This window comes from Muscardinus avellanarius (genome assembly GCF_963383645.1).
Source record: "Muscardinus avellanarius genome assembly, chromosome: 1".
Classification (NCBI taxonomy): domain Eukaryota; kingdom Metazoa; phylum Chordata; class Mammalia; order Rodentia; family Gliridae; genus Muscardinus; species Muscardinus avellanarius.
This window is the reverse complement of record NC_137786.1, coordinates 38,971,050-38,992,910: the sequence shown is the minus strand read 5'-3', so window position 1 is coordinate 38,992,910 and position 21,861 is coordinate 38,971,050. Positions and strand designations below refer to the sequence as shown.

The following is a 21,861-nucleotide window of genomic DNA, read 5'->3' as shown; positions in this document are numbered from 1 at the left end:
TGATATCTTAATGTTTTATGGTAGTTAAGGCCAAAAGGCTTGGACCTGATCTTAAAGTGAATATTTCCCAGATGTGTGGTAGCGTGAAAGGTGGAACAGCTAACAAAATCCAACTTCCTCTCCATGTTCAACTTACTTAGGTGAATTTTAAGTGAGGATTAATTAGACATTGAGACCTATGAGCAGTCAACTTCACAGATCCTAGAGATAAAAGCTGGAGGCTTGCTCTGTTATAACATAAGCCATATGTCGAGAAAATCAACTGCCACTGTCTCTTTGCATCTTGTTTATAATGCTTGTCTAACCATCTTTCTTTGGAAAATACAGTACTTTGGGAAAAGTTGAAGTTATTTACTGAAAGTTTAAATGATTGATAGTTTTTTGAATAAGTATCAGATAAATGTTGAAGTAGCAAAAAATAAAAAATATTTAGTATTGATGAGTTCATAAATATAAAAAGACAGCTTAAGACTGACAACAGAAAGCTGCTATTGGTGTGGGTCAACCCACTCCAGGTTTATACTGAGAGACAGACACCCTGAGGACACTAAGGTTCCATGTCTTTATGGGAAGCCAGGATGCCTGTTACAGGAACAGAATTCTAGAATAAATTCAAAGTTGTTTGCTGAGATTCTCTAGAGACTAAAGATGAGTTGGAACAAGGTCTTGCCAATTATCCATTCTTAAGGGTTGGTTGCTTTAGCTTGACAAGATTCTGCCGCCTAAAACAGCTGTTTTGTGTTGGAGACAAGAGGGTAATTTTGACTGAACTACTTAGAAAGTCTGAGCCATAAATTTCAAAGGAAATGTTTCTGATGTTGGGTGAATAGCCATTTTGTGATATTTTTATTTAAATTAGCATGTGGAGCTGAGCCTGATGGCACACACTTTTATTCCCAGTACTTGAGAGGCTAACACTGAAGGTAACAGGTTCAGGGTCAACTTAGTGAGGACTTCTACAACTTAGTGACACCATGTTTGAAAATAAAAATAAATAAATAAAAGCAGGGCTTGGGATGTAGCTTAGAAGTAGAATGTCCTTGGGTTCAATACCCAGCACCACACACACAAAATAATAAATTATCATATGGATAGGGCTTCTCGTTTAGATTAGAGGTGCTGATTAAATAGAATACAATGGTGTTATCTTCAGAGGCTATTATAGAATATTTCACCAAATAGGGATAACCTGCTTCACAAATAGAGTAAAAAATAGACTTTACAAAGCCAAAAGAAATCAATGCATTGTATTTTTAAGAGAAGATCGACATCTACATCCATAAATCTTCAAATATGCCAACCAATTATTCTAGATGAGAATGTACTTGAAATAATTTTTATTAAATGATCTCTTTCTTCTTAGACTTTTTAAACTATTTTCTGAACATAAATAGTAAGGGTTAAGATTTCATAAATGACATCATAGTAAAGGTTAAGGGAACTGTGTAGAATCTAAGAAAGTTATCTTGTAAGGAAAATAACTAATTATATGTTTCAGCCTATAATCAATCAGCCATCAGAATTTGCTACCAAAAAGTTTGTATGTCAATTTTTTGCTTCAATTTCAAAGTTAAAAATACCTCTGACTCTCTAATGTAAATGCCTGATATAGTTAGCTAGCCAGGGAAATTTATAAAGCAAAGCCATTGGGTCCCAACGAGTAGTATACTCCTCACTTGGCATGTATTCTGGTAATTTTGGAAGAGTTAAATGAAGGTGAAAGAAAAAAATGTGAAAGCAATTTTCAAGTACAGCCATTTAACAGTCTAGCACCCATCCCTTGAAGTCTGTGGGTGAGAATACATCTAAGGAAATGTCTCTGAAGCTCTCTTTGTGGAAATCAAGTTTGTGTAACTGGACAAGACATGTGGCACAAGCCTGTACGATTAGATCACAAAGCCCAGCACCACAAACATAATTATTAGCGGCTGTCTTTGTGGACTGGCAAGTTGGAGAAACAATAAAAAGACAGCTGCTGATGATGAAAGAGTCAGGGTGTGAAATGGTTGTATTCTTCCTACTAGCCTTTAAGTCTCAACCTGAGGAAAGGCAGGTCATCCTCTCCAGAGCTAAAGCCTGAATGGCTGAGAAGGCAGAAGGTGACAGAGTTGTTTGTTGACCAGAGGAAGAAAGATAGGATCTCCCACCATGTCAGAAAGCTGCTAAGCAAAACATCAGAAGGAGTTTAGAGTCAACAAGCAATTGTTTAGATTTGGATAATAGTAGCAGACCTCATTACCTTCACATCTTTGACCAAGTTTCTGTTACCGAACATACAAGGTGAGGATTGAGATACTGGATTTCAGAGTTAAGGGGCTTTCTTTCTTTTTTTTTGAGAAACTTCCCATGACTACTCACTTGTGTAAGGAAAGGGAGCAGTGGTATTAGACTTTTATTGTGGCTGAAGCAAGTGGATTTAATAAGAAATGATTGAGTAGAATATAATTCCAAATTAGATTTGAGATTTGGTTATATTTTTTTCTATGACTGCAGGTCACAGTAGGTCTGTCTGCTGAGTACACGAATTTAATATTTAGAAAGCATCAAATATTGTCAATGTAATTTTCATAGGGTTGAATTTGCCCATCAATAATCCCTTGGGATACCTGTTTATTTCTTTGAGTTGAAATCACACAAGAAAAATAATATACGGATGTAGTCTCCAGGATAGAGACTATGCTGAGGTTGGAAAACAAGTTGGGGTAGTTTGGGGCTAGGTGGGAGGAGGAGGTCACTTGCTGCTCTGTGCTCTTGCCTGCCCTGGAAATCTGATTTTACTCTGTTGAGAATCCTGAGTGGAGTTGCACACAATTAAAGAAGGTAAACCTGCCAAAGGAGAGTGGCTTCCCTTTCCTTAGAGTGTCCCCTTTCAACTGAAGATTGTTAGCATGATGTTTTAGTCAGCTTTGCCATTGCTGCCACCAAGATACATGACAAGCACAACTTAGAAGAGGAAAAGTTTATGGAGATCGAGGTTTCCATTTCTGGTTGGCCAGCTCCAAGGCAGAAACCATAGTAGCAAAGCACATGGCCCAGAAAAGCCACTCTCAGTCATGGCAGACAGACAGACAGACAGACAGACAGACAGACACACACACACACACACACACACACACACGGAGCAGAGGCAGGGACAAATGGGGTCCCCTATGTCTTCCAGCCGTGCCTCATCTCTGAACCTTACTACAATAGGGATGTGTTTTCAATCCATGAATCGTTTGAGGGGCACTGCAAACCCAAAGCATAGCACATCATGAACAAAAAGAAACACCCAGCCCTTATTCTTTCTTTTTTTCTTTCTAGAGGAAAATGACTTTGACAAGTTCAGATGGGTACTTGGCACATGAGTTTCTTTAGATAAATTAATTTTTTTATTAATATCTACTGAGTAACTATTATGGGCCAGGATGTGGTAGTATAGCATCAAGTATGAGAGCTAGATGAGGCTCGTGTGGAGAAATAGAAGAGTTATGCTTTCATAAACTAAGAGCAATTTGGATCTCTACCTACCTCCAGCTAAATTCATTCCTACTTTCTTCACTACTATTCTAACTTCTGTCATAAAATCAAAGATCAGAATTTTGAAACAATTAAAAATCTGTATGCTGAACATATCTCCTTGAAATAAAAAATATACTTAGTTTTTAAATCATTGTATAAAGAAATCAGCTGTACAGTTCTGCTATATAATATCTGTGACCTATCTGTAAGTAAAAATGCTTAACAGACTTCTATCCTTGGTTTGCCATAGTTTTTTTTTCAAGATTTTAAAGGCATGTTTGCTTTTATTTATTTATGGTTTTGGTAGGTTGTTTTTAATTTTAATTTTAATTTTTTTTCTAACCTGTTCTTTTGTATAAGGCAGATGTGCTTGTGTCTTTTCATCTATCTATCTATCTACTTATCTATCAAACAACAGTGACTGTGAAATCTCTGCCATGTTATGGGTCACGAATTTGAGTCTATTTTGGTAAAATTTGGAAACTTCAAATATGTCTCCTTTTAAAATTAGATTATGACACTAAGTTTGACATTCATTTGGACATTATTTGTAGGATCCTTATATGAAAACAAATAGGCAGGGTTTACTTTGAGTCTTGTCCAAGAATAATCTTCACTGAAATATTTCAATGTTTGTACTAAATTAAATTATGTTGCAAACAGTTTTTATCTGATCTAGAATTAGCAGGAAAGGAGGAAACATTTGTAATAGTAATTGAATAGCATGAAACTGTTGGATGCTACTCATTCTTCTTTACAGATGTTTCCATTAACTTATTAACCTGACCTACTAAAAAGGCAATAACTTAACCTAAAATTGTGTTTCACCATTTTGATGGCAAGTTGACAAGTTATTTTCATATTTTTCCAGTCTTTTCTAGCTTCTGTTTTTTCCTACCTCATGTCTATCAACCCAAATCTTAATCACCATGTTAATATAAATTCGTTATTTTATTTCATTTGAATTTAATAATTTTTCTCACAGTATCATACAAGCTAGTCAGGATTGAACAAGTAAATTAAAGTTACTTTTTGTAATTTATTACAGGCATTAAATAATATTGAGAGTCTTTTTAGGGAGGAATAATATTTACTTTTTGACAAATAAATGGAAAAGAAAATATTTCTTCATTATACAATATTGTGGGCTTATATCCAGCTGAACCTAAATTTACAAAAAGAAGTTTAGGATAACTTTTCCTTGAATACTGTCCTTCCAATTTTTAAAAAAATTTAGTATTATTAGATAAAATTTTAGTAAAATTAAATATTTACTATTAGCACAGTTTAGTAATAGATTTTTAGAATGCAAGATGCATAAAATCAAGAAATTTTATTTAAGTGTTTTTTCTCTGTTACTTTTATATTTTGGCTCCATTTTTAATCTCCTTTTTACCCCTAATATGGATCCAAGAACTACTCTTTGCATATGAGAGTCAAGTTCATAGTAGTTATAATCTAAAACTTACCAAAGTAAGTCCATAGGTATATATCACTAGGTAACCAACACCTACATGAAATATTTCCTTTAACCCATAAGATTTCATTCTTGAATCTGGATCAAATAAATTGTTTTTTAAAGGTAAGTGTAATTTCTCAATAGATTTTAAATTAAATTTTAAATCAATTTAAGCATTTGTCTTTAGATAAATCGTGAGAGCGATACTGAGATAATATTTTCTCTTTCTCCACCATGAGGAAACAGATCATAATGTGCCAGATGGAATTCACCTGTCTAGGAATTTCTTTGTAGATAGTTTGCTAACTTAAGACTTTTTTTTTTACTTTTTTCTTTTTTTTAATTGGTGCATTGGAGTCATACTTCTTAATGGAGTACAAGATGGTAGAGGCATACATGCACAGATCACTCATTTATCCCTTCCCCAATACTCACCCCATAAAAAACACAAAAGTGCTCAATGCAATTTACAAAAATTTTACCTAACATTTTATTTCATGTCTATATAATTATATATAATTTGAAAATAAGTAATTTCTAAATTCTAATATTTCTTCATAGTTGTATCTCACTAAAGAAAGAATACTATTCCATCCTCACATGTAGCTAAGTTAGAGCCAGTTATTAGAACAATTCCAAAATTCAGTGCTATTTTTCTCATGTTGCTTGTGCTAGAATATTTGCCTCATATCTTTCTAACTTTTGTTGTTATACTTTCTCAAAGTATTGCACAAAAAATTCTTTCCTTTAATTTCCATAAAATCTTCCCTCCAGTGTGCTTTGCAAAATAGTGACTCTGCTGGGCATGGTGGTGCACACTTGTAATCCCTGTGCTTGAGAGTCAGAGACAGGAGGATCGCGCAGGTTCGAGGCCATCCGCGCTGGTTTAAGAGACCCTGTTTCCACATAAAAAAGTATAAAATAGGTCTGGGACTGTAGCCCGTGGGAGTGTAGCCCGGAGGTAGAAGGGCTTCCAGGAACCTCAGTACCACCAAACAAACAAACAACAACAACAAAAAAAAGTGACTTTATACTTTGCTCCATGATCAGAAATGAATCTGTGATGCTGTACGTCTTTACTTCCAATCTAAGACTTCTGTTTTTGCTTTTTGCCATCTTGAGTACTATGCAATGACAGGACACTTCCAGGGAATTTGGCGATAAAATATCCCTTCAACCTTGCAGTCTGACTCAAAACTGGTAACATCTACTCAAGAAAGCCATGACTTTCCTGAATTATCTTTATTAAACATCCTCTTCACAGCAGAAGCGAGAATTCCTAATGTCAATATCATGAGTTACAGAAATAGGGTATATAGTTGTAGATGACAAATGAATTGTAATAGTTTGTTAAGTATATATTAAATAGGTAAATTTCCTTTTTGCATGATCAAATCAAAATTCATGTACTCCAGAGCAGTATTTTTATTTTTAGCACGTATTAGAATTGACTACTCTCTAAGTATTGTGGAAAGAGTTAAAAGGCTAATTATATATTATTCCACACCATGTTGGAAACAAGTCAAATTAAAAAATATATGTGTTCAAAGTGAGCTGTGCACTTGAACCCCTCAAATTTGTTCCACATTAAGTATTTTTACTACTTAGGGTAATTCATGCTTAGCTAATTTATGAACACTTCAGTGCACCAAGAAAATATTTTTCTTGTGAGAAACCCAACATCAGGATGTGCTCTACTGACCCATTTTACTTTTCATTAAATTGAGGAGAAAAAGTACACTATACTATAATTAGTTACATTAAAGAAATTCATAAAAACTTTTAGTAAATGTGGTAGACATTTTATAGTACTATCTTCAGGGTAAATATCTATATTAACATGGTAATCATTGAATGAAATATGCCATGCAGTAATTCATCTAACCCTTAATGTAGCTTTAAGTTTTTTTCTCCCTTTGTAAATAAAAAGCAGTGGTCAAACTAAAATAGAATGAATTGTTTCTAGGTAATGAACAAGATAAATGAATCTATAAAACATAAAGTACATATAAAATCTTTGGCTCCCAGTGGTTTGTAAATGTTTACAGGAACCTCGTGGTGTGGTAGAAAGAACAGGAGCCAACTATTTATTTCAAGCTCTAAGTAACCTTTCAGCAGGTACTCAGATAAGCCTCTCAATCTCTCTGGATCTCCCTGTGTCATCTAGTACAGAAGAGAATGAGATATGAAACAGTCTCTCCATTTCTCCAAGCTTTGTGTGTTTCCACAGTTTGATAAAAACAAAGCTTTTACTGAAACTTTAAGTGATCTGAAGTTTTCTCTCTAACACACACACACACACACACACACACACACACACACACACAATTTTTTAGTAACTCACCCATTTTGAGGCTTTGAAATCATGCCTTTTGTTTACATTTTTGCATACACACAGGTTTTTAGTAACTTTCACTCATTTTGAGGCTTTGAAATCATGCTTTTTTTTAACATTTTTGTCCAAATGTTTTTTGCACTTTTATTGGTACATTGTAATTATACATCATAGTGTCCACAGTGATATAGACATACATGCACATAGCACTTGGTGTGTTTCCCTCCAGATCCCACCAAGAACTATGCTTTAAATGAGACAGATCAGAGGTTTTGATTGTACATAGATTTATCAAAATAATCCATAACTTAATTTGGAGTTATTAAAAAGTATGGCACTTGAGATGCTGGCCAGTTATTTCTTATCATAGTAGATCTAATTGATGGAGTCATTTGACTTCAAGTCGTGTATAACAAACTTGTGATATTATTTTGTATTCCGTAGAGACTTATCAGAAAGTAATTACATTGCAGCGCTTGTCCCTTCTTTTCACGTGGCTTGCTCGTGGAACTCTTCCCATACAGAAGGGCAGACTCTCCTTTTTTCCAATGTATAGTGACGAGACATAGCCACATTGGGATTCCCTAGGGGATTTTCCCCAAATTTGAAATGCAGGAGATGTAATAACAATAGGGCCCAATGTGGGGTATGGTTAGGATACTTTGATAAGAAACTAGGATTTCTAAACTTCTAGCATTTTATGAAATGCCTGTTTATCTACTGAAGGAAATGGGAGGGGGAAAACTAATAAGTGCTTTTTATACAACTCTATAGAATGTGCTTTCTGATAGAGCAATAAATTTTCAGGAAGTATTTTTTCTTAGAAAGATACTTATACCTTACGTTATTTTTTGTCCTTATGCATTATAATTATGCATCATAGTGAGGATCAGGTGGTATGGACACACATGCACACAACACTTGGTGTGCATACCTCCACACCCCACACCAATCCCTCCTTCTCCTTCCCTATGCATGTTAGTGAGATTGGTACTGATACCTTCATATATGGATATAGCATTATTTGAACTGTTTCATTAAGTCTCTTCCCTCTCTTCCACACCTCCTACCCCAACCCCCTTCTAGTATTTTACTAGTCTCTCTCCTCATTTATCTGAAGTCCCCTTTGTTTTCTATTTTTTCTCCACCTTTCAAATATGAGGGGGAAAAAACATACAACCCTTTACTTTCTGATCTCACTTAGCATAATATTGTCTAGTTTTATCTGTTTTCTTACAAATAACATAATTTTGTTCTTTATAACTGAGTAAAATTTCATCGTGTGTGAGACCATAGTTTTATAACTCATTCATCTACTGACTGACACCTAGGCTGGCTCCATAATTTGGCTACTGTGAGCTGTGCTGCTATCAACATGGATATGCATGTATTGCTGCAATATTCTGATTTTAATGCTCATGTTTTTGCTTCAATTCAAATGAATCATACTGGCCCTTTCTGAAATTATCTGCAGCTATAAACTCTTCTGTTTAGTACTATTTACCACCATTGATTCCAGTGCAAAAACTTGTTCAAATGTCAGTTATCTTCAGTCACAACAGATGAGTCAAACATGTATTTGCAATGATGTTTTATTTTTCCTGGATTACTGGTAGTTGGAAATGAGAATAGGGTTCTTATTTCCAGACAAGCAATCTTTTTCTAGGTTATTACTTTGCCCCAAACTAGCTATAGGATCTTTTATCACTTTGTGAATTAATTAAATTCATATCAATTCTTAGTGTGGATAATTATGAAGAATTCCAAGATCGAGTCCTATCCTAGAAACATTACATATATTTCAGTGTGAATATATCCTAATATTGCAAAAGATGTTTGAAAATATGACACTGTTACAATACTGATAAATAATTAAATGAACAAAAAAACCTACTGATGAGGAAAAATATATTAGAAAGAAAACAAGTTTATGTCATCTAATCCTCTTCATTCATCTAAAAAAATATTTGGAGGATTTAAGCTATTGACATTATTCACATCTGTTCCTGTTCATGTTTCTGCTTCTCTGCATATGTTTCTGACCATTTTTTTTTACATCAAAGCCGTGATCTGCCTCAGAATCATATTCTATAGAATATCATGTGACACTTGAACCAACAGAATCAACACTGTTTAGGAATCTACATGCCAGAAATTTTAATTCTATAACCCTGACCTAGATCTACTGAGTAGATTCCAGCAATCTGTGTTTAAATGAGCCTTCTAGATTATTCTGATGCAGGCCCAAGTTCAAAGGCCACTGGTATAGTCACCATTCTTCTTTATCAGACAGTACATACATAATCAATATCCACAACCTGAAACTCCATGTGACCCTGTGAGCTATATGCAATTAGTTCCAATTTGAATATGAGAAAATCAACACACAGGTGTAATTGTTTATCCAGGGTCACATAGTTCTTATGTAGCAGAGCTGAGATGTGTAAATTCAAATTCTCCCACTGTTTTAGAGCTATTACTTATTTCCCTCTCATTTACACTAAGCCCCTTCCCTTAAGTTCATTTCATGAACTATGATTTTGCTGTTTCCTTTAAACAAGTTTTGTGGGCAGGTAAATAAATAAAATAGAGAAATAGGTAGGTAACACAAAATTAATATCATAAATGTGGATCCTATTACACTCAACCTACAGCAATTAGGTGTATTTCGACATTCTTTCAAGACAGTTAACCTAGATTGTCAATGTACTTTTTGAAATTGTTAAATCAAAAAATAAATCTGCAACACCAAACAGGTTTAAACATGTAGTCTCATTGATGTTGTAGAGGAAATGATTTTTAAAATATTCTTACCCAAGATAAATGATATTTTAATCCAAGATAGGTTTAAAGCAGATCTCAAACTAACAGACACTAACATGGTCCCATACCCTTTAGGTAGTGCTTCCCTTAAGCAGCCCTCAGTAACCTTTCTTTCTATATCAACTACTTGTAAACTCTTTTGTTGGACTGACACCACATATGCACGTGGTGATAGTTTTTTATTCCATAATCTCTAGGAGATTTTTTAATCATATGTAACTGTCAAAGAAAAATAACACTGGACAATTCCTAAAGACAAGTCTGGTATTTTTCCAACAATTGCAGTAGGAGAGAGAGAGACTCCATATAAACTGAGCTTACCTCCAACTAAGGCAAAAGAAGGTAAGATTTTCGAAGGAAGAAGAGAGAGAAAATATCTTAGTCCGTTTTCTGTTGCTAGAACAAAATACTTGGAATTGCATAATTTATAAAGCATGAAGGGTTATTTAGCTCAAAGTCATAAAGGCTGGAAAGTCCAATACCAAAATGCTGACATTTGATGAGGACCTTCTTGCTGCATCAAAATGTGTCAAAGGGCCGGGCGTGGTGGCGCACGCTTGTAATCCCAGCATTCGGGAGGCTGAGACCTGGAGGATCGCAGTTCGTGGACAGCCTCAGCTACTTAGTGAGGCCGTCTGCAACTCAGTGAGACCCGGTTTCAAAATAAAGAATAAAAAATAGGGCAGGCGGTATAGCTCAGAGGTCAAAAGCCCCTGGGTTCCATCCCCAGACCCGCAAAAAAAAAAACAACAAAAAACGTGTCAAAGGGTATCATATGGCAAGACAGAACATGTGAGCTAGCTCAGGTCTCTAATTTTTTTATACATTTTTTGTGTATTATAGTCTCACATCATAATGTGATTCATAGTGAAACTGATAAGCCCCTGGTGTCATCTGTCATCACAGAGGCCTCACATCTAATCCTAGAAGGCCTCACAGCCAGATACCATTAGCATATGAAATTGAGAGTTCAGTTTCTAACATAGGAGTTTGTTTGAGCCATAGCAGGAAACAAAAGGGCTCCTATAGTTAGAGAATTGGAAATAGGGAGGAAGGGTAGAGGAAAAGGAAGACTGAGGTTCATTAATGAAAATACGACTATAGACTATGTGTATACATGTCAATATACCATTCTCAATCAGGGTATTGGGAAGGAGGGAAATGGGGAGACAAGCACTGTGTACATGTATGTCATTGTCAACATGATTTACATTATGAGGTAAGACTGTAATGCATCAATAAAAGCAAAAAAGAAAGAAGGAAAGAAGCTAGAGTTCTAACTGAAGTTAAATGGAAATGGAAATTACAGAAAGCTATGAGATTTGAAGGGAAACACACCACGTGCTCAGTGTACATTTATGTTTCTATCACTCCAAATCTCATTTTGATGCATAATTGCAATGTACCAATAAAAGTGTATTTTTTATAAATAGTGTGGCAGCATTGCATTTTCTTAACCAAAGACCTATTAAGTAAAGGTCCACAAAGGAGATCACAATTAAGGATATGACTTAGTGCAGGTAGAAACCAGGCTAAAGTGGAGCCAAGTCTCTAAATACTGTTCAGGAATGAACTTTTTACTGCATAAGAGTTCATAGCTCCCATAATACCCTCAGGTCTTTCATAATTTAACTCTGTTTTACATTTGCATAAAGGACAAAGGTTTACTAGTTGAAATAGTTTCACTTATAATGAAATTTACTTAGATTTATATATTGAATTTTTAAATTTTTTTATTAGTACATTGTAGTCATACATCTTAATGGAGTACTAGATGGTTCTGTGAATGATCATAGAGGACTAGAATACGTTGGACATTCCTGGAGAGAAAGTGGTCATTTATTTTCTGTAATCATGAATGAAATCATATTTTCGACAAAATCAAGGGCAGAATGAGCTCACCACCAGCTGAAATAATAATTCCTAGGTAACTTTTATGACACCAGTGTTTAGGAAGCAGAATTCTACTCAATTTGATTATTTACAAATTATCTGATCATTATAATTTCTACAATAGAAAAAAATTACTACATTTGTTTACTTAAGTATAAAAATGGATATTTTTCCTTTCAGAATTGTAACATCTCTTTTATGTAGATGCCCACTCTTTCACATACTACCAAAAGAAAAAAGAAAAAAAAGACGCTAGGGTTTCTACACAAAAGTGCACGTTCTATGCTCTAAAAGGAATACACCAAACCTTGCTCATCATTTTGACTCAGTTCTAACAGGCTAACATACTAATTTATCAGCTTGCTTTAATGCAAGTACTTAGGACCTCTAAAGAGTTTTGTGCTTTTGCAACCTAGAAAGTCATCAAAGCTAATGCTGACAACCTTGAGTGATCAAGAACATTAAACTTTACTTTGTAATCTCCATATATGAAAACAAGAAATGAGTGACCTGAAAGATTTAGGGCCAAATTCTTGGTTTCAACATTTATAGAATATATTTCTTACTTCTAATATATTTTATGATGACTGAGACACAAGTTCAACTCAAACACCAGCTATCTTCTCCAGGATGACTTCTTTACTACTTAAAGTCATGACAACACATTTTATATCTCCTAAAACCCATATTATATTTTCTTTGAATTGTCATGAGTTGTGCCTTATCTTACCCAGCTTCAAAAATCCTTGAAGGCAAAGATTCCATCTTGTCTTTGCATCCTTCATAGTGAGACCTAACATCAGCCATGCATATTGTTCTTAGTATACTTTAGCCAAATTAATGTTCTCACTACTAGAATTCCATTATGAGCGTGTTTATCTAGGAAAATAAAAGAGAATTTTCCATTTATTTTTCATATATACCTTTTCCAAGTCTATATCTGTCCTATTCAATAAACCTTGTATTTATCTTTTACTTTCTCCTTTTGTGTCCATGAAAAAATATTGAAGGGAGGAAGTTACTATTCAGGAGGACGATAACCTATTTATTCTATTGTGTCCAATGAGTTGTGGTCATAGTGCAACTTGATGGCTGGGAAAAAATAAAAATAAGTCACATGCTCCAGGATGAGAATCAAAAAAGTGGGAAAGATACTGGTGAATGATCACTTCCTTATACTAACTATTCAATGATTCAGCAAAACATTGCCAGCTCTAGCCAGGCATGTTGGCGCACGCTTGTAATCCCTGAGCTTGGGAGGCTGAGACAGGAGAATCCCACAGGTTTGAAGCCAGCCTTGCTGGCTTAAGAGACCCTGTTTCCAAATAAAAATATAAAATAGGTCTGGGAGTGAAGCCCAGAGGTAGAAGGCCCCTGGGTTCCATCTCCAGTACCACCAAAAAAAAAAAAAAAAAAAAAAAAAAAAAAAAAAAAAAACATTGCCAGCTCTAGCTGGGCATGGTGATTGGTGATGTATACTTGTAATCTCAGTACTTGAGAGGCTGAGACATAACAGTCATAGGTTCAAGGTGAGCCTCAGCAACTTAGTAAGATTCTCAGAAACTCAGTGAGAGATACCATGTTTCAAAATAAACTTCTAAAAATGTTTAAAAAGCTGGGGGTATAGGAGTGAGATAGAATACCCCTGGGTTCAATTCTCAGTACAATATATATATATATATATATATATATATATATATATATATATATAGCCAGCTCTAGCAATTTTATGTTTATGCATAACCAAAAAAGATTTACATGACTTTTTGTTATCCCATTTGTAATTTATCAGTTTATGAAATCCTTTCCACTTTACTGTGCTGATATTGAAAAATTGCTCTGGTATTAATTTTCCAAATGTAAAAAGCAGTCAGAGTCTGGGTGCTGTGTAGGCACCCAAACAGGGAGGTGTGGCAGCTATTAAACTGCCTCTCTCTCTGCCCTTTGTTCTAATGACTAAACTATAATAAGAATGTAAAGAAAATTAAGGCCTTCAGCCTTAAAATCCCTAGAGGCAGTAAGTTCCTCTGTTTATTCCTCTTTTGCTGACCCAGGTTGGATGTATATAGAAAAGGCAAACTCTGTGCTGCTTCCAAGCCCCCATAGTTGAGGAACAACCAGTGCAGCCCAACAAAATAGAGGTGGAAGCCAGGTAGATTATTGACCCCTGCACTTAGTAAGCACACTGTCCAGAGACAAAGAGGCACCACCTAGCAAAAAAAAAAAAAGTTACTAGCTCATTGCCTGAGAAGAACATACCAATACAAAAATCTATTTGAAGGCTGGGGGTGGAGAGAGTTCTATTTTCAGGCTCTCTAGCATGGACCAGGCATACTGCTTTTCTTCTCCTTTTTTTCCCCATTTTCTACTAATTTTGTAATAAAGACTTGTTGAAGCTGTACCAAGCTATTATTTTAACTTCACTATTCAAAAATTTTAGTTGACTAGAGGAAAAGAGCCCACAGCATCATAGAACTGTAACACTATGGTGATGAAGCCTGATTAGGAAGCATCTGCTAGTGGTAGGAGCTGATTTTTTTTTTTTTTGTCCCTGTCACTTTTATAATGTTGTAATGTTGATTATCAAACTCTAATGTTGAAGACTTCAAATATTAACCAAGGATCACATTACTGATGACTACTCTTTGCTTAAATAAATTTGGAAAATATTGCCTTTTAAAGTATATTCTTTAAGATATATATATATATATATATATATATATATATATATATATATATATATATATTAAGTAAAATGCTCCCTAGTGGTTAAAATTCTTAAAATCTGCACTAGATGTTACTAACCTTAGTCTGACTTAACTACCAACTTCAAATTTACAACTTTCTACCTTGTTCCCTAGACTGTAATTGGTAAATTAAGTCTTGTGTTGTTTCAAATCTCGTTTGTTGTTGTTGTTGTTGTTTGTTTCTGAAAGCACCATATTGTTTGATCAGTTTCCACTCTTTCCCTGGACATATCTTTCTCAACCTCAGAAACTCAGTTAAGTTCTTAACTATAGTAGTGAATATTTATTGGAGCTCAAGCCAGTAAGAAATGTCTCGTCTTTGTTCCATTCTTCCCTTGTTCTTATCCCGGCACCTGCACATAAAGCATTACATAATGTTTTATGGTTTTCCTCTGTGTAGTTGTCGTTTATTCCCAGAAGAGAGTCAGTCATCATTTATCTGAATTTTGAGTTTCCAATTCCTAAAAACATGCCTGTTATCTCTTAGGTCTTCCTAATTGTTTGAACTATATTGTCCAGAAGCCCTTAAATAGATTTACAGTACCAGCTGGGAGGCTGATCTTTTAAGGGAAAGCAAAACTGAAATGGCCACAAATAAATACAAATCACAAAATTCTGCTATAATAATATATCGTTAAGTTTATAAACTGTCTGCCTTTTGTGAATGAGAAGCACAATTTATGTTTCCTTTGATTCATGTCATAAGTTTCGCATGCTACTGTCTTGAAGTAACAAAACAGAGCTTTATAAATAACTTTTAACTTAGAGATAATTGTAGAGTCACATAAGTTGCAAGAAATGCAACGATTTCCAGTATGCCCGTCACTCATTTTCTTTCCACCAGGAGTCTCTTTAAATGGGTGTTGAATTTTAGATCAAAGTGTACATATATAGAATCATGGTCTTTATCTAAGATCCTCAAATAAAATTCCAGAGATGCTTTCCAAAAATAATCTTATAGACAAACATGATCATTTTCACCAAAGAATATAAAGGACTGTAAAAAAAATCCTTATATACCACAGAGAGATCCTTTAGGCTCATCCTTTAGGAACTGTGACTAACATTTACAAACATTTAGGATACATGCAGTCACTGTCCATTACCCACAAGACCATCATATTGTAACTTATGGACATATGATGCACTCAAAAATTTTTTTAGAATTCAAAATATCTTGTTCTCCTTCCATTTTGCAGCAGTACTGAACATGTTCAAGTTTTATGAGATAAATGTGCTTAATCTTGTTTGAACATTTAGCAATGTATGCACTTATCAAAACATCACATAGTACCACATAAGTATGTACAGTATTTACATGCCAATTTAAAAAATAAAAATCTAATAAAGTTTCAAGCTAGCCTTAAGTAGCTACAGAGTAGGAAAAAGAGGCAGATGGATTCTTGGAATACTGAATTGCTGTTTGTAGTGACTCAGAAAGAAACCCAGGAATATTTAAGCTAAATATGACCTACCATATGCAGTACACTTAGAAATTGTCAGTCAAGAAGTTAGTAGTATTTATATCAGAATGCTTTTCTTTTTTCTTTTCAGCTCAGTCTGTCAAAAGTGGCTTGATGCCAATGTTTCTCACGTGCTTTCAGAAATCTTGGCATATTATTTTCTAAAAACATTCTTCCCTCCTCTTTTTTCTGTTATTTTCCTTTTCTAAAGCACAGATAAGGAACATCTCGCAAATTACTGGTAGTATGTACTTGCCTCTAGGGCAGGAAATGTAAACAGCAGCCTCAATATTGTACTTCAGAATTCTACCTCTTGCCCTATTCTATCCAGTGACATAAAGTATATCACATTCTTTTTTTCTCTGAAACTTAGACATTATTCTTTGTGGCATGCCATCATCCTTGGAAGAAATAGCACACTAAACTGTTACAGACTATGACTTTATTTTACCTCGATGAGGCATTTTGTTAGTTTTCCAACCAAATTTTCTCAGAGAATGGGAAAATGGGGAAGGAATTATGATGTAGAAGAAAAATAGAGGTGGATAGAAATATAGACTGAAAGAGGCATAGGTGTTGGGTCTCTCATTACTACTTATGTCATCTTATCACCTTGTATATATGTTATATAACCTCAGTTTCTTTCAATTTTTAATCTATAATAAAGAATAACAGTAACTCTTTAGAAATTATGAAGTTATTATTATGTTACCCATTTTACAAATGAAAATGAGACATGGGGCAGTTCAGTGACTTGTGTAGTCATACACCAAAAATGCAGAGCCAAGAGTCAAAAACACATACCCTGGCTCCAGTGGCCATTTACTAATCACAGTGCTACTCCTCTACCCTGAGCATGTTTTCCTAAGAGTTACAAAATAGCTTTAGTTCTCAAGAACTTCTTAACCTAAAACATGGGCTCTGTGAATATATCAAATGCCTTTCCTGCATCTATCTACACACATTTCAGTGAAAATCATCTTTAGAAATAACAATCTAAACATGAGTATTAGGGGAAAATATGTTCTCTACCAGTTACAAATTCCATCATTTCGCTCAAGAAAATAAAGCTCTCCAATACAGTGGATTGATTTTAAAGATAGCATAGATGTGTCCGAATTATTCCCTATCTCAGAATGTCAACACATATGCCAAAAATAAATTTTATCAGTTAAGTATAGCCAAGAAATTTAGTTTAAGTATCCTACGAAGAAAAAATAGTTTACCATTGTTTTTACAGATTGAGGTAAATCTAACATATTATTGGCATTTGCTATGGATTTAATTTAATACCACAGTACTGATATGGGCTCTGATAAGTTTTTGTGAAATATAGGCTAAGATGAGTAGAGTTGTTTTAATATTTATGGGTTTGAAAATGTGGAGTTAGCAAAGGAAGCATTTTAATTAAAACAATATTTCCTTGTATATTCTCAGAGTAAAATGGAAGGGAATCCTTTCAGCCTTAATACATGTTTCTACAGATCTGCTGGAAATATTTGCTGGATTCTTTGACAGGTTGAAGCAAGTATTTGGCTGTGCCCCTCTACCTTGACTCCTCTATTTTTAGCCATTTGATTTTAGAACTGTCAAAAAATATTTAGTAGATGATTTGAGTTTGATTAGCTTTCATCTAAATCTATATGACTCTTTACAATTAGCTTCTTTAAAAATTGTATGTTTTAGGTATCCTGGAGATAACATCAGTGGAAATTGGAGTGGTTGCAGTCAAAGCCATTAACAGCAACTATTACTTAGCCATGAACAAGAAGGGGAAACTGTATGGCTCAGTAAGTATTGTGCTTTTGTTTTCAAAATTCACTGAAGGAAATCATTACCACAGATTTGGAATGTTTCCTCCAGGCACTCAATAGTGTTGTTATCGTTCTTTGCTAGTAAATAGGCCCATAGCAGGCTGGTCACCAGTTCCAGTGCTGGCAAAGCTGCTCTCCCAACTCTGTAATAATCTCCTCTATTCTTCACCGATTAGTCTACCACACAGGCTGTGGCTGGCATTTCTCTGTGAATGTTCAGAACTGTTAACCAGTCAGGCTCTCACGAAAGCATCTGGTCAGATTGGCATGAGAGCTGAGGACAAGAGTCATTAAAAACAAAGATCTTGAATTCGGTAGAAAATCATATGTGTGTGTGTGTGTGTGTGTGTGTGTGTGTGTGTGTGTGTGTACTTCAGTGTATACTTGGGCTCAGATGTTTTGTATTTTATTAAAATTTGAAACGGGAAACACATCAAGAAAATCATGCTTGTGTAAGTTATTTGGAATTGTATTTACCTAGACAGTCATCACTAAATCAAATAATGCCTTGATATAATTGTTAAATGTGAAAATATTGTTCCTTGCATTTTAGAGCAATATTTTTATTTCCAACATGTCTAAGGAAGAAATGAATTTTCTAACCAGAGTTGTATTTTGTGGTTTTGCATTTTTACTAGGGAAAATAAAAAAATATGGCTTACAGTGAAAAATCTTGACAAATCAGATGTCCTACTCAGCATGAAATAGAACAGTTATATATGTAAAGTGTTTACCATCAAAATTTCTGATTACATACCTAATATTATTCTTTTTTTTTTTTTTTTTGGTGGTACTGAGGTTCCTGGAAGCCATTCTACATCTGGGCTACACTCCCAGTCCTATTTTATATTTTTTTTAAATTTGGAAACAGGGTCTCTTAAACCAGCAAGGCTGGCTTCGAACCAGCGTGATCCTCCTGTCTCTGCCTCCCAAGCGCGGGGATTACAAGCGTGCGCCACCACGCCCGGCCCTAATGTTATTCTTTATACCAGATCCCAATACTATGTAATGCCTATCTTCATTTATCCATGTTCATTTATTTCATAAAGCTTTCTGAAAAATCTCAATTAGGCAAACACAGAGAATAATCAATTGAATCAGCTTTATATTGTTTTGAATATTTTCTTCTATTCTTATATGGAAGATGTATATCCTTCTAAGTTTTCTCCTTCTTTAATTTTCATCACTCATTCTCAAATGAATGCATTCATTGTATTCTGAATTTTCTCTTGACAGATGGAATTAAGTAAATAAGTTATAAATCTAAATTAAATAGAATGAGCCCTCATAGAACATGATTTAAGGTCCAGAAAAATTTCTCAGATAGCTGGAGAAAATCCAAAACATTTTTATAAACTGTGAAAGCCTAGCCCTTGTTCTTGCCTAGATTTTTTTAACAGCCTTACTTATGCCTTGTCTACATCTTGTAAATAACATGAATCTTTAAACTCCTTATCCAGAGATCTAGAGGTATGACACAATATAATTATGACCTAAATGTTAAAATACCTGAGATGAGGAGGCAGACTCCAGTGCACTTCAAAAATAAATTTATAGAGTAATATTTATCAATTTTTAGGAGTAAGAATACTCCCAAAACATTCTCATAAAAGATGACACTTTTCTACACAGTGTAGTCTCCAATATGAAACTTCCTGAAGTAGTTACAGTAAACTGCAACCTCTTTTGAAATAAATGTAACTGCTAGTGTAAAAAAAAAAATCATCTCTCCTTTGAAAGCCAAAAATTTTTAGATAGATGGAGATGAATAAAGAGAAAATCACATAAATTAAAAATAATAATTCAAATTTATTTTCTAATACACATTTTTATTTTGTTAAAAGTCCTAGCCTAGCCAGGCATGGTGGCGCATGCTTGTAATCTCAGCATTTGGGAGGCTGAGACCAGATGATCGCGGTTGGCGGGAAGCCTCAGCTACTTAGTGAGGCCCTTCGCAACTTAGTGAGACCCTGTTTCAAACTAAAGAATAAAAAAATAGAGCAGGAGGTGTAGCTTGGAGGTCGAATACTCCTGGGTTCCATCCTCAGACCCGCAACAAAAGAACAAAAGAGAGAGAGAAAGAGAGAGGGGGGGGGGTTCTAGCCTTAAATAATTTACCCTTTCTTCTTACTTTCAGTTAAGTCACCATTTGAATGTTACATTTAAAGATTATTTTATAGAAGACGAACATAATGTAGGACTAATTCCAGAATGAAAACCTGAGCTGGTAACATAAATATAAAATATACCTGCTTCTGATGGCTCAAATAATGTTCAAAATTAGGAGCTAACTTACAGAAACCAGAATACATTCATTTAGATTTGAAATTTAGCATAAATTTTAAAAAGTTTCTAATGTGAAAAATGTTACACAGTAAAGGCCTCAACCAAAATATACTTTCATTGTCTTTGTTTTGGATAAAGAAGGGACAAAGTCAAGAGCCCAAATTCCTTAGATTCCTTGATATTTGGCCTAGATATCAGAGAAAAGGACCATTTCTGAAGCTAGAGTCTTGAAATCATTGATACTGATATCAATATTGAGTCAAATGATACAGATTGATCAATGTTGAGATAAACTGTAATTAATTAACTCCAAAATGAGATCTTTGATTTGTGGAGCAAATGACATTGAATCCTTACCCCGAAAGAATGACCTCAACTAGTCACCTGAGACACAAGCCAAAATCTGTGTCTATGAAGTAGAATTTCCCAGGATTAAAGTTTTAGCATTATACTCTGTAGGCATTGCTGGTTACCATGATTATAATTTCTTTGACATGAAATGTATCAAAACAAGGAATTTCTTATGTACTCGTTTTTAATCATTCCTCAAGTTCAGAATACAAGTTTTCAAGTTCCAAGTCATGCAAAATTATAAATAATTTAGTAAAATTGAGAAATTTATTATTTGGAAGAAAGGAAAGTACCCAACCTTTTAGTTACATATTACTCTTATTGTTTTGCTATAAGATCTGTCTTTTACCAACACATGTGTACTTATTATGGTGTATTGGTAAAGTTTGCAAACATGATAAGCCATGTTACCTATATTTCTCTTTTCCCATGGGGTATCTGGTTATGATTATGGAATACAGTCACTATGGTAATATCATTGTGGCAATCATTCTAGACGTAAGGGACCCCATATTCAAAGCAGGTAAAGTTTGAAAAGGCCCCAAATATGTTACTCTGATGATTAAATAAATGTATCATGTGCTTTCAAAAATAAAATCTGCTTTTGTGGCTGTGAGTATTTTACCCTTCTGTTGATATTATAAATTAAGTATACAACTTATGTAAAACTGGCAACTGTAAACAAGATGGTTGCCTAAAGTTCTTTAGGTATTTGTGTCCAATGGAATCGAGTATCATCACCACAGGAGTAACAGATTATGTTTTTTCCTTTGTAGAAAGAATTTAACAATGACTGTAAGCTGAAGGAGAGAATAGAGGAAAATGGATACAATACCTATGCATCCTTTAACTGGCAGCACAATGGCAGGCAAATGTATGTGGCATTGAATGGAAAAGGAGCTCCCAGGAGAGGACAGAAAACCCGAAGGAAAAACACGTCGGCTCACTTTCTTCCAATGGTGGTCCACTCATAGAGGAAGGAAATGTTTGTGGATACAGTAGAAGCCAAGGCTCTTTGGCCATGGATATTTGGCATCTTTCATGAAGATAGTCACTCAGAAGGCAAAGACACATTGCAGGTGTCTTCTCCCTTCAAAGAAAGGAAGCCTCTGGAGGTCTTGTACTTACTACCGACTTATGACGCTCTTTTCACTAGCTCTGTGTCCTGTCTTATAACTAAAATAAAGCC

At 34.6% G+C, this 21,861-nt stretch overlaps 1 protein-coding gene across 1 annotated transcript in view; it reads left to right on the top strand.

The window, feature by feature from the left end:
* Positions 1-21,646, top strand: part of FGF10 (fibroblast growth factor 10) — a gene marked incomplete at both ends in the record, with an annotated part of 85,313 nt that extends 63,667 nt beyond the window's left edge. Inside the window, 2 exons of the mRNA XM_080697157.1 lie at positions 17,908-18,011; positions 21,449-21,646. Of these exons, the coding sequence (XP_080553283.1) occupies positions 17,908-18,011; positions 21,449-21,646 (302 nt within the window). The remainder of the gene's footprint in view (positions 1-17,907; positions 18,012-21,448) is intronic.
* Between the last annotated feature and the right edge of the window lie 215 nt (positions 21,647-21,861).